General features: G+C 35.4%; 1 protein-coding gene across 1 annotated transcript in view; it reads left to right on the top strand.

Annotated features, from left to right (window-relative positions):
- SLC9C1 (solute carrier family 9 member C1) overlaps positions 1-19,024 on the top strand; it is a 91,759-nt gene that overhangs the window by 58,164 nt on the left and 14,571 nt on the right. The window contains exons 16-20 of the mRNA XM_070508529.1: positions 7,734-7,929; positions 11,472-11,657; positions 12,760-12,909; positions 14,254-14,305; positions 15,543-15,691. Of these exons, the coding sequence (XP_070364630.1) occupies positions 7,734-7,929; positions 11,472-11,657; positions 12,760-12,909; positions 14,254-14,305; positions 15,543-15,691 (733 nt within the window). The remainder of the gene's footprint in view (positions 1-7,733; positions 7,930-11,471; positions 11,658-12,759; positions 12,910-14,253; positions 14,306-15,542; positions 15,692-19,024) is intronic.

The raw sequence follows: 19,024 nt of genomic DNA, 5'->3' as shown, positions 1-19,024 counted from the left end.
AGCTTTTCCCTGAGAAGGAAGAAGTTTGGACCCAGCATTTAGTGCCCCAACTTTTAAGACTTCCATCTGAGAGATGGGCCCCCAAAACACATAGCTCTGAAAGCTAATGGGGCTTACATTCACAAGATCCACAAGATTAGAGAAGGCAAAGTAATAATTCTTAATAAGCTTGCAAAGATAGTGTCTCCCCAGAAGGAGCTTGTGCAAAAGTCTGGCACCCTGGCTTTTGTGACTGCTACCCAGAGGACATACCCTTTTATTATTATCTGGCTCTAGTGGCCAGTGGAGCTTGCATTCAAGGGTCCACTGGAATGTAGCAAATAAAGAGACACTTTTCAACTGGCTGCCCTCCAGAGCTCAGTACAGAAGCAGACAGAAATGCCCATCTCCCAGTCTTTCTCTGAAAGAAGTCTATTTGCATACATCAAAAGCTGCTACCTGAGGGCACTGGCTTCTAATCAACCTGCATATAACTGCTGAATAAGATCCTACCCCTTGGGACACAGACAGGTCTTAGCATACCCTCAATTACTGGGAGACACTAAGAACAAATAAGGCAGCTTGGACAATCACAAAGGTTTGAGAGACAACTGAGAGCTCAGGCTGGGCGGAATGATTAGCTTCATCTCTTACACAAGATCACTTCATCAAAGCTGGGAGAGGTGGCTTTTTGATCTAATGCACAGGAACCAGCACAGAGAATAAAGGAAAATGAAGAGACAGAGGAGTATATTCCAAACAAAAGAACTGGATAAAACTCCAGAAATAGATCTTAATGAAACTGAGATAAGTGATTTATCTGATAGATCAAAATAGCAATCATAAAGTTGCTTACCAAGGTCAGGAGAAGAATGCATGAACAAAGAGAGAATTTCAACAAAGAGACAGAAAACATAAGAAAGTACCAAATAGAAATCACAGAGCTGAAGAATACAACAACTGAGCTGAAAAATTCAGTAGAGGGGCTAAACAGCAGACTAGATCAAGCAGAATAAAGGATCAGTGAACTCAAAGACAGGGTAGTGAAATTCATCCAATCAGAGGAGCAAAAAGAAAAAGATAGCTTAAAGGATTTATGGGACACCATCAAGCAGACCAATATTCACATTATAGGGGTCCCAGAAGGAGAACAGAGACAGAAAAGGGCAGAAAGCTTATTCAAAGAAATAATGGCTGAAAACTTCCCTAACTTGGAGAAAGAAACAGATATCCAGATCCAAGAAACTCAGAGAGTTCCAAATACAATGATTCCAGAGACCTACACTGAGACACATTATATAATTAAATTGTCAAAAGTTAAAGATAAGGAGAGAATCTTAAAAGCATCAAGAGAAAAAAAACTTGTTATGTAGAAGGGAACCTCCCATAAGACTATCAGATTTTTCAGCAGAAATTTTGCAGGCCAGAAGACAGTGTCATGATATAGTCAAAGTACTGAGAGGAAAAAAACTCTGCTAACCAAGAATACTCTACACAGCAAAGTTAAAATAGATTGTTATAAATAAAAGATGTTTTACATAAGCCTTGTGGTAACCACAAAGTAAAAGCCTATAGTAGATAAACAGAAGATAGAGAGAAAGGAATATAAGCATACCACTACAGAAAATTGTCAAGTCAGAAAGATGGAAAGCAAAAGAAGATAGGCACAAAAGAATTACAAATTAGCCAGAAAACAATAATCAAAATGGCAATAGTAAATCCATATCTATCAATAATTACTTTAAATGTAAATAGACTAAATTCTCCAATCAAAAGACACAGAGTGACTGAATGGATTTTAAAAAAATGATACAACTATACACTGCCTAGAAGAGACTCATTTCAGTTTTAGGACACACACAGGCTGAGAGTGAAGTGATGGAAAAAAGATGTTCCATGCAAATGGAAACCAAAATAAAACTGAAGTATCAGACAAAATAGACTTTATGACAAAGACTGTAATGAGACAAATAATTATATGATGCTATCATGACATAATTATATCATTATATACAATTATATAATGATAAAGGGGTCAATCCAATGAGAGAATATAACATTTGTAAATATTATTCACCCAACATAGGAGCACCTAAATATATAAAGCAAATATTAGCAGATCTAGAGGGAGAAATAGACAGCAAAACAATATTGTAGGGCACTTCAACACCCCACTTTAAACAATGGGTAGATCACCTGGACAGAAAATCAATAAGGAAACATCAGATCTAAACTACAGTTTAGACCAGATGGACCTAACAGATATTTACAAAACATCTCATCCAACAGCAGCAGAACATACACTTTCTTCTCAAGTGCACAGAGAACAGATCATATGCTAAGCCACAAAACAAGTCTTAATAAATTTAAGAAGATTGAAATGATATGAAACATCTTTTCTGACTAAAATGATATGAAATTAGAAATCAAGTACAAAGAGAAAACTGGAAAACTCACAAATATGTGGAGATTAAACAACATGCTACTAAACAACCAATGGGTCGAAGAATAAATCAAAAGGAGAATAAAAAAATATCTTGAGAAAAATGAAAATGAAAATACAACACACCAGGGGTCAGCCCTGTGGCCAAGTGGTTAAGTTCGCGAACTCCGCTTTGGTGGCCCAGAGTTTCACCGCTTCAGATCCCAGGTGTGGGCCTCCTCAGGCCATGCTGAGGCGGCATCCCACATGACACAACTAGAAGGACCCAAAACTAAAAAATATATATGCAGCTATGTACTGGGGAGATTTGGGGAGAAAAAGCAGAAAAAAAGATTGGCAATAGTTGTTAGCTCAGGTGCCAATCTTTAAAAAAAACTACAACACATCAAAAGTTATGGAATGAAGCAAAAACAGTTCTAAGAGGGAAGTTCATAGCAATAAACACCTACATTAAGAAGCAAGAAAGATCTCAAATAAATAACCTAACTTTACAGTTCAACGAACTAGAAAAGGACAAATTAAGCCCAAAGGTAGTAGAAAGAAGGAAATAACAAAGATCAGAGTGGAAATAAACAAAGTAGAGACTAAAAAGACAATAGAAAAGATCAATGAAACTAAGAGCTGTTTTCTTGAAAAGATAAACAAAATACACACACCTTTAGCTAGGCTTATCAAGAAAAGAGAAAGAAGACTCAAACAAATACAAATAGAAATGAAGGAGGAGATATTACAATTGATACTACACAAATGCAAAGAATCATAAGAGACTACTGTGAAAAATTATGCACCAACAAACTGGACAAGCCAGAAGAAATGTATAAATTCCTAGACCATACAACTTCCAACTCTGATTCAGGAAGAAATAGAAAATTTCAACAGGTCAATTACTAGTAAATATATAGAATCAGTAATAATAAACCTCCCAACAAACAAGCCTAGGACCAGAAGGCTCCACTGGTGGCTTCTATCAAACATTTAATGAAAAATTAATATCAATCCTTCTCAGACTCTTCCAAAAAATACAAGAGGAAGGAATACACCCATACCTGTTTTACAAGGTGAGCATTACCCTGATACCAAAACCAAACAAGGACATTACAAGAAAATAAAATTATAGGCCAATATCCCTAGATGCAAAAATCCTCAATAAAATATTAACAGACCAAATTCAATAATACATTTAAATGGTCATATACCATGATCAAGTGGAATTTATTCCAGGGATGTAAGGATGGTTCACCATCCTCAAATCAATTAATGTTATACAACACGTTAAGAAAATGAGAATAAAAATCATATGATCATCTCAATAGATGCAGAAGAAGCATTTGACAAAATTCAACATCATGCATGATAAAAATTCTCAACAAACTGGGTATAGAGGGAATGTACCTAAACATAATAAAGGCTATGTATGGCAAGCCCACAGCTAACATCATACTCAAGGATGAGAAGCTGACAGTTTTTCCTCTAAGATCAGGAAGAAGACAAGGATGCCTACTCTCACCACCTTATTCAACATAGTAGTGGAAGTCCTAGCCAGAGCAATTAGACAAGAAAAAGAAATAAAAGGCAACCAAATCAGAAAGGAAGAAGTAAAACTGTCTCTATTTGCAGATGACATAATATTATATATAGACAGCCCTAAAGCCTCCATCAAAACCTGTTAGAACTAATAAACAAATTCAGTAAAGTCACAGGATACAAAATCGATATAGAAAAATCAGTAACATTTCTATACACTAATAACAAACTAGCAGAAACAGAAGCTAAGCAAACAATCCCATTTAAAATTGCATCAGAAAGAGTAAAATATCTAGGAATAAATCTAACCAGGGAGGTGAAAGACCTGTACACTGAATACTATAAGACATTGATGAGAGAAACTGAAGAAGACACAAATAAATGGAAATATATTCTGTGCTCATAGATCAGAAGAACTAATTTTGTTAAAATATCCAATTACCCAAAACAATCTACAGATTCAATGCAATCCCTATCAAACTTCCAATGACATTTTTTACAAAAATTTTTAAAAATCCAAAAACTTGTACAGAACTACAAAAGACCCTGAATAACCAAAGCAATTCTGAGAAAGAAGAACAAACTGGAGGTATCACACTTGTTGGTTTTAAACTATATTACAAAGTTGTAGTAATCAAATAGTAGGCGTTGGCATAAAAACAGACACACAGGTCAATGGAACAAAATAGAGAACCCAGAAATAAAACCATGAATGTATGGTCAATTAATTTATGACAAAGGAGCCTAGACTACACAATAGGAAAATGATAGTCTCTTCAATAAATGGTGTTGGGGAAACTGCACAGCCACATGCAAAGGAATGAAACTAGACCACTATTTTACACCATAAACAAAAGTCAACTCAGAATAGAGTAAAGACTTGAACATAAGACCTGACACCATAAAACTAGAAAAAACATGGGGGTAAGCTCCTTGATATCTGTCTTTACAATGACTTTTTGGATTTGACACCAAAAGCAAAGGCAACAAAAACAAAAATCCAGTGTGACTACATCAAACTAACAAGCTTCTGCACAGCAAAGGAAACCGTCAACAAAATGAAAAGGCAACCTATGGAACGGGAGAAAATATTTGCAATTCATATACATGACAAGGGGTTAACATCCAAAATATTTCAAGAACTCATGCAACTCAACAGCCAAAAGAAAACAAGCAATATGATTTTAAAAATGAACAGAGGAACTAAATACACAGTTTTCCAAAGGAGACATACAAATGGTCAACGGATACATGAAAAGGTGCTTAACATCACTATCAGAGAAAGGCAAATCAAAACCACAAGGAGCTATCACCTCACACCTGTTAGAATGCCTACCCTCAAAAGGACAAAAGATAATAAATGTTGGTGAGGATGGATGTGGAGAAAATGGAACCCATGTACACTGTTGGTGGGAATGTAAATTGGTGCAGCCACTATAGAACACAGTATGGAGGTTCTTCAAAAATTAAAAATAGGACTACCATATGATTCAGCAATCCCACTTCTGGGTATATATCCAAAGGAAATAAAAGCAGGATATCAAAGAGATATCTGCACTCTCTTCTTCATTGCAGGATTATTCACAATAGCCAAGATATGGACATAACCTAAGTGTACATCAACGGATGAACAGATAAAGAATATATTATATATATTGGTACAGTTTGGTAAAAGGTTACAAACGTTCAGCTATAACCTGAGTATGGCGTGAGGACCTAATGTACAGCCTGGTGACTATAGCTGATAACACTGTATTGTATAATTGAAATTTGCTAAGAGAGTAGAATGTAAATGGTCTCACCCTCCAAAAAAGATAATTATGTGAGGTAATGGATGTGTTCATTAACTAGGTGTGGGGAATGTTCTCACAATCTGTATGTATATCAAACCACCATGTTGTACACTTTAAATATCTACAATTTTATATGTCAATTATACCTCAATAGAGCTGAAATAAAGATAAAAGAAAGAAAAGAAAAGCAGTCTGGAGAGAGGACTGAGAAGGGCAGAGGCTGTGTTACCGTGCAGTCAACAAGGCCTACACTCTGTGGCTTCTCTCTCACCTGGGCACTGCCTGAGGCCTTGGAGGTCCCTGGCAATTTGATGACAGGATCATCCATGTATTCATAGTTTCACCTTCTTCTTAAATAAGGCCCAAGTTGTAAAATTTTTGGATCATAAATAACACAGATCTATCTCTGAGAATGGGAAAGCGACTGAGCACTTACCCAATCGTCAATCTGTAATTGAGTAATCGCTTCATTTGAGTTTTACCAATAATAATCCGTGATTATACTACTTGAATATTTAAAAAATAAAATTAAAATGCTTAACGTAAAAATCCTCTCATCTACAATTCCACTCTCTAGCATACTTGGTATGAAAACTATTTTTTAAAGCATATTCATTAATTTAAATTTTTTGATAAAATGTGGACCCACACTGTTCTGCTACCACACATCCTCAGATCCGTTCCAGATTTTATGCCTTGACAAAGAAAGATGCTCGTGATAACTATTAAGAGAAAACAAAACTTACAAGACAATATGTATGATATAACTTATTTTGTGTTTTTCGATAGTGATGATATTAAAAAAATTGGAACAATATTCAAATTGTTAATAGTAGTCATCCTTGTGAAGTGAAATTATTGGAAGGTGGGAGAGATTCCCTCTGTTTTGTTTTGTTTTTTAATATTTCCAGCTTGAATTATCCCTGTCTTGTAACCAAAAGTATTTCTATTAAAAGTAAAAGTAAAAATGAATGAGAGGTGAAGAATGTGAGAAAGAAAGAGGAGAAACCAGCTTCAAGACATTTAGCAAAGGAGGATTTTTTTTTCCACTGAGAAGCCATCACATCCCATTGGCTTATGTATTTTATTTTATTTATTTATTTTTTAACTTTTTTGTATTTTTTTATTTGGTAAACCAATCCTTTTATTTTTAATTTTTTATTTTATTATTTTTTTTATTTCATTAACATTGGTTTATAACATTGCATAAATTTCAGGTGTACATCGTAATATATTTCGAATTCCATGTAGATTACTTCACATTCACCACCCAAAGACTAATTACCATCCATCACCGTACACATGTGCCTAATCACCTCTTTTGCTCTCCTCCCTCCCCCTTCCCTGGTAACTACCAATCCAATCTTCTGTTGCTATGTGTTTGTCGTTTTTGTCTTCTGCTTATGAGTGAGATCATACGGTATTTGACTTTCTTCCTCTGACTCATCTCACTTAACATAATACCCTCAAGGTCCATCTATGTTGTCACAAATGGGCAGATTCCATCATTTCTTATGGCTGAGTAGTATTCCATTGTGTATAAATACCACATCTTCTTTATCCATTCGTCCCTTGATGGGCACCTAGGTTGCTTCCAAGTCTCGGCTATTGTGAATTATGCTACGGTGAACATCAGGCTGCATGTAACTTTATGCATTTCTGTTTTCAAGTTCTTTGGATAAATACCCAGTGGTAAAATAGCTGTATCATGCTGTAAATCTATGTTTAATTTTCTGAGGAAACTCCATACTGTTTTCCATAGTGGCTGCACCAGTTTGCACTCCCACCAGCAGTGTACAAAGGTTCCCTTCTCAGAGGAGGAAATTCGTAGGACAGTGTCTGAAGTAGGATGCCAGAAATTTTAGGTAATGATGACAACTTCCCAGAATTAAGCTGGGCTCTGTAGCTATTGATGATTAGAACAGAACTGAGCATATGATAAAAATAATCCAATGTGATTCTTTTATCAGATAAAACTCTCTCTTTTTTTACAGACATTTCTTTCTTCGTATATGCCATAAAATAGTATTTACTGATGAATTCGAGTACGTTGGATACCTTGTGATACTAATGAATTTGTTTCCTATTATAATTTCTTGGATACCCGGGTTAAATACTATCTACGAGCAGGAATTAAGACATTCTAACTACTCTTTTCTTGCATTTTATATCTTGGAGGCCCTACTTAAGGTAATCTAACTGTGTGTGTGTGTGTGTGTGTGTGTGTGTGTGTGTGTGAATGTGTTATTTTTCTAAGAGGAAGATTTCCCAACTTCATTTTTCAACATTAGCTACAGACAGTTTTCTAAAGGAGTGTATGAAATTCTCCCTCACTTCTCAAACAAGCTTTAATTTTTAAAGATGATTTCTTAGGGTAAATCAATAGAAAATATATATACTTTAAGGACTGAGTTTGTATTTGCAGAAATAAATTTTAAAATGGTGTGTGTCAAAGGGACCTAGAGTGAGTTTCAAAGGTGTTGGCAGTGTTCTTAAACTTAGCAGGGTGGTGAGTACGTGGTTGGTCATTTCATTATTTTTGTACTAGACAGATATACTGTTGGATAGGTATATTATTAGGTATTCAATTATATTTGAAATCATTTCATAATTTGATTTTTTAAGTCCAATATAAGCGTAGTTGTTAAATAATGAAAATATACACTCACAAACTGATAATATTGTGTCAGATGGTTCAAGTTGTAATATAAAATATTTTTAGCAAAAAGATTTAAATAGATGAATTTAAATCTTATATTTGGACAAAATAAATGACTTTCAAATCTTTACTGGAAAATTTAAATGCTACTGCTGAGCCATGATATTTGAAGGTGGGGATAGATTTACATTCAATCACACTGTATGTAAAAAAATTCCAAGTTAGTTGGAAAGACCATAGGAGATTTCATATAACTAAGAGTAAAAAACAAGACAATTAGGGTTAGTGAGGTGTTCCCTAAAATCATTTAATATGGAGGCCAGCCCAGTGGCATAGTGGTTAAGTTCACGCACTCCACTTCAGCAGCCCAGGATTCACGGGTTTGGATCCTGGTTGCTGACCTAGACACCATCATCAAGCCATGCTGTGGCAGCATCCCACATACAAAATAGAGGAAGATTGGCACAGATGTTAGCTCAGGGACAATCTTCCTCAAGTAAAAAGAGGAAGATAGGCACCGAATGTTAGCTTAGGGCCCTTCTTTCTCACCAAAAAGCAAAAAAAAAGGAAAGAAATCATGTAATACATGCTATAGTAGAAAGAGCACTGAACAGGAGTCAGGAGACTTGGCTCTGGTTTTGTTTTTCTCTGACAAACTGTTAGCTGTTTATCAAGTTACTGATCTTTTCCCAACCTCCATTTGTTCTTCTAGAAAATGTCAGGGTTGGCCTAAATGATAGATGAAGATCCCTCTAGCTCTATTATTCTTTGTACTTTGCCAAATGTAAGCTGCTGTCATAGCCATCACAGCCACCGCTTCATTCAATCAGGCCCACTTAAGACAGCAGAACTGGACTGCAGAGGTGTCATCACACTTCATAGCTGAAAGGATGTTCTCAACTGTGCAATCCCATTCTTGACTCTCCCTTCTACTTAAGTCAAGATTCATCCTCACTGCTCAATCTGCAAACTCGCCTTCACTTATCATTTCCTTCACTCTCTTTACTATTTAGTTCAGTTCTGCCCTCTTTGTACTGTGCCTTTTTAAATATCCATTGTGTTTATGCCTTGCATTTTATAGATGAGGGACCTGAGTCTCTGATAAGTTGTGTAACTTGTCTAAGGTCACACAGCTAATGAATAGTAAAGTTGGAATCCAGTCCTTCAAAGTTTGTGTTCTTTTTTTTTTTGTAGATTGGCACCTCAGCTAATATCTGTTGCCAATGTTTTTTTTTCTTTCTTCTTCTCCCCAAAGCCCCTCAGTACATAGTTGTATATTCTAGTTGTGGTCCTTTTGGTTGTGCTATGTGGGACACTGCCTCAGCATGGCCTGATGAGTGATGTCATGTCCGCGCCCACGGTCCAAACTGGCGAAACCCTAGGCCACCAAAGCAGAGCGCGAGCTTAACCGCTTGGCCGTGGGGCCAACTCTGTTTTCTTTCTAATATACAGTGCTGCCTTAGAATTCCATACTTGTATTTTCAACATTTTCCCAAAACATTCCTTAACCTATTAGAGGAATGCGTTTTTTGAAACTTTCCCAGAGGAAGGGTAATCACTCTTCTGCATCCGAGAGCCAGAGGCTGGCATTACCTGAACTTCAGCCATTCTTTGACAACCTTATATTCAACAAATCCCTCTTCCTTTGAAGTCTACGCTATCCTTTTATGCCAGGCTCTTCCTCTCCTGTGACTCTATTCTAGTGACCTCCAGAATACTCCTTCATGTTTCTGAATATTTGGTATCTGGATAAAGTCTTAACTTTTATACCTGTTTTTTCAAGTTCCTAAGAGAATGACCCCACCTATATACTCTGTTTCCATAAGAAGGAAATGAGACGTCTACAAGAGGCTAAACAGTGACTTGGGCAGGACCTCACAAGACCAGGATCTGGTCTTCTACTTCCTAGATTCAGACACTGAATTTCCTCAGCCCAGCCAAATGTGAGCAGACTCAAGAGAAATGACTCTCTACCACTAAACACACAGGAGTCTGTTAATAAACGTGGCAATTTCTTAATTTATAATGGAGCATAGGCTTTCCCTGGGGCATGAATATGTCTGTCTCCTACACATTCTTTGAATCATAGTGGGTAGGGGGACCAAGCTGCTAAAGGAAAACAAATTAATCAAAATTACAAATCAGTATCTTAAACATTATAATACAGAAACACACAGGGTGTTATGAGAAAAAACAAGAGTTTTTTACACAGAATAGTAGGGTCAGAGGAGAAAGACTTTTGAGGAAAGCAGATGCATGAGTTGAATTTTGAATAATGAATAGGAGTCAAACTAGAGAATAAATACGTGAATACGTAGCATAACGGGAAATAGAAACAAGGGGAAACTTAGAGGCAACACTGTGACACATGCAAGGAGCATCATGCCCAGTGACAGAAGTTTAGGGATATGTTGGTCAGGGTGGAGATTGGAGAGGTGTCAAATTTGTGTGGAGGATGTGGGAAATGAGACAAGAAACATAGATGTGAATTAAATAATAAAGAGCCTCATAGGTCATGCTATCTTGTGCACTTCGCTGGTATCTACTGCCATCCATGGTGTAATGACTCCCAAATTCCTATCTCCAGCTCAGATTTTATCCAGAGCCTCACACCATATAGACAACTGATGACTGGATCTCTTTAACAAAATACTGTGCCAACATCTCAAACAGCATATTCGAAACACATATATCTTCTCTGAACCTACTTTTCCTTCAAAGTTCCACTGGAAAACTAATTTCCCAGGCTGAAATCCACAATCGTCTTTGACATCTCCCGCTCTCTTAGCTATAAGTAGGTTTTCAATGAAAGTTTTTTGAAATAAAGAAGGAATGAATGAATGAATGATCATAAACTAGTAGATATTTTGAATATTTTCTCCCTTGGAATAGATGCTTCAATATGTTAACCATTTATTTCAAATTACTATGATCACTTACAAGTATTTCAGACAAGTGGAGTCTTAAGGTAGATCAGAGAAAAACCTAACTAAGTGATGTTTTAGTTATTGTAGAAAATGCTGTAGTAAAACAAAAACAAACAAGATAATATAATTTCTTTTTAAATCAACAGATAGCAGCAATGAGGAAGAAATATGTTTCACATACCTGGAACCTATTTGAATTAGCAATTACATTAGTTGGCATCATAGACGTAATACTTATTGAGACAAACTCCATTGATTATACTTTTGATTTGATTCAAGCCATGGTCTTTATAAAAATTGCTCGGCTTCTTCGCATACTACGCATTTTGAAGGTAAAGAACTGTTAAATTGTGTAATTTCAAATTTCTCTTGACTGCTTCGTGAGATATGGACTAAAACCAGTTTATAGTTTTATGGCTTCCACTCTCTGTTGGTCTGATGTTTATATTTTAAATTTTAGATCCCTTTGACAAATTAAGTTTTGTAACATATTATGAATATCCAAATTATATTAGAATTTATTTAGCTTATAAAAGTATAGAAATACTCATCACAGCTTTCCCTTTGAATAGAGAGCACATGAAACATTCCATATTAGTGTAAATAAAGATTAACCCCAAAGTACTGTTTATTCTTACAGATACCTGGAATAAAAGATGGAAATCAACAAAACAAACACACATACAAACCATTCATAGTGATAAAGCAAATAGTACACATTTATACAAATCAAGAAACCACAAAATATACGTTTTGTATTATATAAATTTGTATTATAAAATTGAAGTATCAAAAATGACCTTTGTCTAATACATCTTTCTATAACAAGCATGATGGGTAATTATTTGTTTTCTATATGAGTATAGAGATTGTGAAGCATAGATTGGAAAACATAGGAATAGCCAATTCTGCTGAAGTTAGGGGAGTGCACTCTGGTAACAGATAACCTGTAGACAGAAACTCTCAGCAAAGGAACAACAAGAAGTTAATTGTGGGGTCAAACATGGAGTCTGAGTATGGCAGATTCTAACCCAAATGAACCATCTAGTAGGAAGTTTAGTAGGAGATTTAGCAGGTAAAAGTGGCAGTACTTTATAGACAGCCATTTTATGACCTAAGCACAGATTAATCACATTGTTTTCCAAGTATTTAAACCAGTTGAAAATAGAATCTAATTCTCTATAAGGGAAATAAGTAAAGAATAAAGTCATAACTTCACATAGGGGCCCAACATTATTAGTTATAGGGAAATAGCTGAAGCCATGAAGTTATAAAGATAACGTGAATAAAATAACTAAGAACCCTGACAGGTTACTATAGTTACTGTTGAGGGCATGCCATTTCATCTTACTATCTATTTTAATTTAGACTAATCAACATATAATCAACTAACATTTGTACAATTTATATTAAATAATAGTCCTGTTTTTTCAGCTTGTAACACCAAAGTTGCTGCAAATAATAGATAAAAAGATGAGTCATCAGCTGTCCTTTAGGTATGCTATACTAAAAGGATATGTCCAAGGTGAAGCAGACATAATGACTATAATTGATCAGATTGCAAGTTCTAAACAGGTTAAAAAGGTGAGGAAAACTTTAAATACTAAGAAGAGTATTTATTCCTTTCACCCCTCCATTGCCCCTATAATGTCTTCTGTCTATTTATGTAGATGTGGTCTTTGACTCCTGGTTTGCTAAGTAATTTTTGTAAAAGCTTAAACTAGTCTATGTTTAGATTACTCAAATGCCTCCTTACTGAAATGTCTGTGACTAGGAAGTTACAAGGCTCTTGGAAGCTATCATGAAACACATGTGCAATGGTCATCTCCTCTTGATGCAAATTCCAGGATCGGTCAAGCTACAGATGCATTAAATAGGAAATATTGGAGGATCAGAAGTGAAGGCAATGTTGAACAAACAGAGGTTCCTCATAATTCCTGCAGGCTCCTTCTCTCTCTCTCTATTCCTGATTTTCCCACAGTAAATAGTAACAGAAGTAAAGGATGGGGATCCGGCAAATGGGAAGAAGTAACAATAAGTCATCTAGAGGGAAAAGTTGTTGAATTCCCTTATTTCTGCACATGAAAAAAATGAAGCCAAGAGACATTAAATTATTTAGGCTGAAAGTCACATAGATGGTAAACAGCAAAGGGAATTCTAGGGCCTAAGTTCCAGATTTTATTTCTTATTTTCTCCGTTGAGGCAGATTAACACTGATATATAGCCACAAGTTTGTCAGCTATGGAATTAAATATTTACCTTTCAAGGAAATTTAGAACATTTGAGTGCTATATTTTACATGCCCAAAGCTTTGGAGTTGAGAAAATTGAACATTCAATATGTAAAGGAGAACGCAAAAAGCAGTATCTTTCCTCTCTTCACTACCTGTAACTTTCAAGCTATTTTCCTGAATTTTGTTACCTTTTCTAACCACTCATTTTTAGCACTGAAATCTGAGGGTACACAATAGGAAATACAAAATGATTTGAATCTCTAGGATTTTGCTCAGTTTTAGTCCTCATTTTTGCTCTTACACAGCTTGGCCAAACCTCTTACCTCACTTAAGGTGCAGCTGCCCCTGTTTCCCAAATTTGGGGATTCTCATAAAGTTGAATGGGAAAGTATCTACAATTCTCGCATTTTTTGGAATCGATAGCATCCTAAAGCAAGTTACTTTAAGGAAAAATATATGACTCACCTTCAGGCTTCTCAGAATCAGCCTAGTTAATACCACATATCCTCTCCATCACTCTTGCTGGACCAAAATTAAATTCACTGCACAAAATTTAATTCTAATTTCTGAAAGGCTCTCCATCATATTTTTCTTTAAAGTTCTTAATTTGGGTTAAAAATCAATCAGTTGCAAATGTAAAGGCCTTTTTTGAGAGTTTGTTTTCCAATGGGGATAACGCTTCTTTTGTTCCGTAGATGTTATTAAGCAGGCTAACGAGGAATACAGGACATGCTATGAAAGAACTAGGTAGGTATCTCTCACCCTAAAGATTCAGCATGACCATCTCTTATTATCACTACTTCAGAGAGGCAATGGTCTTGATAACTAAACTGCTCTCTTAGGAAACCTACTTACCATTAATAATAAAGTGAATAACTTCAACAGTCCACATGATCATATCTTTGGCTGGATGGGCATAATGTAATTTTATCTCTCCACACTTATTCTCTCTGCCTTATACCACAGTGAAGGGCTTTTAATTTCTGTTTAAAGAAAACACATTAGCATGCCATGATTACACGTTATTATCACCTTATAAATTCTATTTTCTTTCATACCAGAAGTATACATACCTTTCTGCACAACACAGGGAAGAAGTTACTTTTTCCTTCCAGTTGCCACAGAGCTGCCATCTGAGGACTTAAGCTTTATAATGAGTTGAAATCAGAACAGAGTCTCACAGATCTCTGTTATGACTCCTGGGAGGTTCAATGCCCAAACATGACAACAGCCTATTCTCTGAGTCATGCCAGGTCATGCTCTCAGTGCAGGACAAATCCCAGGAGTGGGACAGACAAATTCCTGTAGTATAATGTTCATGTGTGAGGAGAAGAGGATTTGGTCCCAGCTGGTGGGCAGCAAAAGGATACAGCAAGCCTGGGTATGAGGCCAAACTCGAGAGATCTTGCATGGCATGTAGTTGTCAAGCCAGACAAGAGGTCATGACCAACAAAAAGGCAAGTGTAAAATCTAAGTGGATGAAACTCTCATGGACATTCAGTAATCCAGATAAAACAGGGAGATGGAAGAGTTATCTAGATATACAGGCAGGGTAGATGGACAATGACCCAGGCTGAGTGAAAGGACTTAATCAGAAGCCGTATCTAAGCACACAGTCAGTAGTCAAAAATCCTGATTTAAACAGAATAGAAAAGTTGAACATGAACTCCAGACCTAGAGCCCAGAAGAGCCTCACGGTGTCCAGTGCAAGTGGATCAGCATAATTGTTAATGCTAGGACTAGAGTTGTCTGTCCCTCATGAGCTAAGGCACAGGTATGAGCTGCTAACAAGAAAATGGCAGGCGGGACTCTGCAACTACTGGTGAATGATGATTGATTGCAGAGGCCTCATCAGGGGGAGATACCATTCCCTGTGTTGAGGGTTTTACTCCATGGGTTTAGAACAGAAATATTAGCATAATGTCCACTTGAAATATTTAAACAATGTCCTTATTTCTTCTGAAAATATTTCGTGGTTTTGCAGGCTACTTAGAGTATGATCACCCAGAAATTGTTGTCACTATGAAAACAAAGGAGGAGATTCTTGTCATGCTCAGTTTGGCTAGAGAAATCGTTAGAGTTTTCAGGTTAAAAGGAATTATTCATAAAATTGAAGGCTCTGAAATTAATAAGGTAAGATAGAATATTTTCAAAGCAAATATGTTTACTTGATATATGGTCATCCATGATCTTCAGACCTACATTTGGCTCTTTTGTATATAGGCCATCCCTAAGATATGAATATCTAACTTAAAATAATTTTCTAAAGAAAAGCACCCATCATAGAGAGATTCCTTCCTGAAGCTCCAGTGGTCAACTTCTCTTTCCTTTCCTACCACAATGAGGGACCACCTCTTTCTATACTTTCCTCCCAAATCAAGGGTATGATGAAACTATTCTTCAGCCTAGGTTTGAGTAGGTATCAATATGTTCCTGGAAATTATCTGTGACACTGAAACAACTTTTCCCATAAAAACCATAATGTATAAGAACTATAGGGTTCAACTATAGGGTAAGAATTGACTACATTTCATTTCTCTAAGTTCTTTAAATAGTACCATGACATGTGAAAAGATAGAGAGCATCCCAACTCATTCTGTAAGTGCAAAATTTATTCCCCAAATTCAGAATACTGTAAGAAAAAAAACTCCATAAAGCTATTATATTTGTGACTACATATATAAAACTTCTTAACATAATAGTAGCTAATTGAATCTGGCAATATATTAAAAGCATAACATACTGTGACTAAGAAAGTTTTATCTCCCAAAATAGCTAAATAGCTCACTTATTAATAGACCAAAGAAGATAAACAATTTGATAAAATTTAGCCTTCAATCAGAATGTTCAAAGAAATCTTACAAGGTTAATAAGAGAATATTAACTGGATAAAAAGTATTTATTAAAAATCTGAAGCAAACATTGTATTGGATGGCAAAACATTTAGAAATATTCCTATTAAATTCAGGAACAAAAGAAGAATGAACAGTGTCCTTCCAAGTCTTGAATTCTGTGCTGGAGGCCTTAGCCAAGTCAAGAAGGAAAGAAAGGAACTTGAGAGCCAGAAATTTTGGAAAGAGAAGAAAATTGTTATTACTTATTTATTGTTTAATTTAAAATTCTAAGGAATTAACTTAAAAGCTGTAGAATTAATAAGATAATTTAATAGCATATCCAGAAACAAGATCAATATTCAAAATTCTTCCCCAATTAAAGAAAATGTAGAAAAATATTCTATTCACAATAGCAGTTAAAAACTCTAAATCGTTAAGTATGAACTTAACATAAAATATATAATACCCATGTAGCAAGAAATGAAGGGCATATTTGAGCGGACAGAAGAAAGAATCAGTCACCTTGAAGTTAGGACAATGAAAATTATCACATCTGAGGAACAAAAAGAAAAACTGAAGAAAAGAGAACAGAGTCTAAGGGACCTGTGGAACACCATCAACTGGACCAACACATGCATTGTGGGAGTCCCAAAAGGAGAAGAGAGAGAGAAAGGGACAGAGAGAATATTTGAAGAAATAGTGGCTGAAAATGTCCCAAATAGGATGAAAGACATGAATATTAACATTCAAGAAGCTCAGTGAACTCCAAGTAGGATGAACTCAAAGAGATCCATATTAAGACATGTTATAATCAAACCATTGAAAGACAGAGACAGAATTTTGAAATCAGCAAGAGAGAACCAACTCATCACATACAAGTTATCTTCAACAAGATTATAAGCAGATTTCTCATCAGAAACTTTGGAGACCAGAAGTAAATGGGCTGCTATATTCAAAGTACTGAAAGGGAAAAAATGTCAGCCAAGAATCCCATATCCAGCAAAACTGTCCTTCAGAAGTGAGGAATAAATTAAGACATTCCCAGATAAACAAAAGCTGAGGGAATTCATTACCACTAGACCTGCCCTGAAAGAAATGCTAAAAGGAGTCCTGCAGGTTGAAATGAAAGAACACTAGACAATAACTCACACAACTAGAAGGAACTGCAACTAAGATACACAACTGTGTATGGTGGGGTTTGGGGAGATAAAGCAGAAAAAAAAAAAAAGATCGGCAACAGTTGTTAGCCCGGGTGCCAATCTTTAAGAAAGAACACTAGGCAATAACTCAAATCCATATGAAGAAATAAAGATCTCAGTAAAGGTATATATATAGGCATTTATAAAAGCTGACGTTATTCTTTTTTTATTTCTTTTTTTTAATTTTTGTTTTTTTTGGATGTACATCATATTTTGAATTCTGTATACATTACATCATGTTCACCACCCGAGGCATTATTCTAATAATGGTGTGTAACTCCACTTTTTGTTGTCTGCATGATTTGAGACTAATACATTTTCAAAAAACAATTATTAGTCTAAAAGTTAGTATTATTATTACTTGGGCTTGTAACTCCACATTTTGTTTTCTGCATAATTTAAGAGACTAATGCATTTAAAAAATTATTTGTTTACGTTTTTGGACACATAATGTATGAAGATGTAATTTTGTGACAGCAACAACTGAAAGGGGTGAGAATGGAGTTATAAAAGGAGTAGAGTTTTTTATGTTGTGGAAGGTAAGCTGGTATAAAGTCAAATTAGAGTGTTATACTCTAGAATGTTAAATGTAATCTCCATGGTAGCCAAAAAGAAAAGAACTAAAGAATATACACAAAAATAAATGAGAAAGGAATTTAAATGTTTCACTACAAAAAATCAACTAAGTATAGAAGAAGATAATAATGCAGGGAATGAGGGACAAAAAAACTATAAGGCATGTAGAAAAAAATGGTAAAACAACAGAAGTAAATGGTTCCTAATCAGTAATTAATTAAAGGTAAATGGATTAAACTCTCCAATCAAAACACAAAGATTGGCATAATGGTTAAAAAGTATGATCCAATTATGACCTCAATAAAAAGAAAATAAATAAAAATTTAAAAAAAGATGCAATCCAACTACATGCTATTTCTAGGAAAACTGGATATCCACATGCAAAAGAAAGAAGTTGGATCCTTACCTAACACCATATACAAAAATTAATTTTAAAGTGAATCCGTGACCTAAATGTAAGACCTAAAACTAAAACTCTTAGAAGAAAACATAGGGCAAAAACTTCATGACACAGGATTTGGCAATGATTTCTTGGAAATGACAAAGGCACAGGCAACAAAAGAAAAAATAGACAAATTGCACTTTATGAAAATTAAAAAATGTTTTAAAATGCACATGAGGTGTCTCATGTGCATCAAAAGACACTATCAACAGAATAAAAAGGCAATCCACAGGGTGGGAGAAAATATTTGCAAAGCATGTATCTGAGAAGGAATTAATATCCAAAACATAGAGAGAACTAAAACTCAACAACAAAAACCAAACAGCCCAATTCGAAAATAGGCAAAGATCTTGGATAGATATTTCTCCAAAGAAGATATGCAAATGACCAATAAGCACATGAAAAGATGCTTAAC

The sequence above is a fragment of the Equus asinus genome, chromosome 5 (genome assembly GCF_041296235.1).
Source record: "Equus asinus isolate D_3611 breed Donkey chromosome 5, EquAss-T2T_v2, whole genome shotgun sequence".
Classification (NCBI taxonomy): domain Eukaryota; kingdom Metazoa; phylum Chordata; class Mammalia; order Perissodactyla; family Equidae; genus Equus; species Equus asinus.
This window is presented reverse-complemented; position numbering and strand designations above follow the sequence as displayed.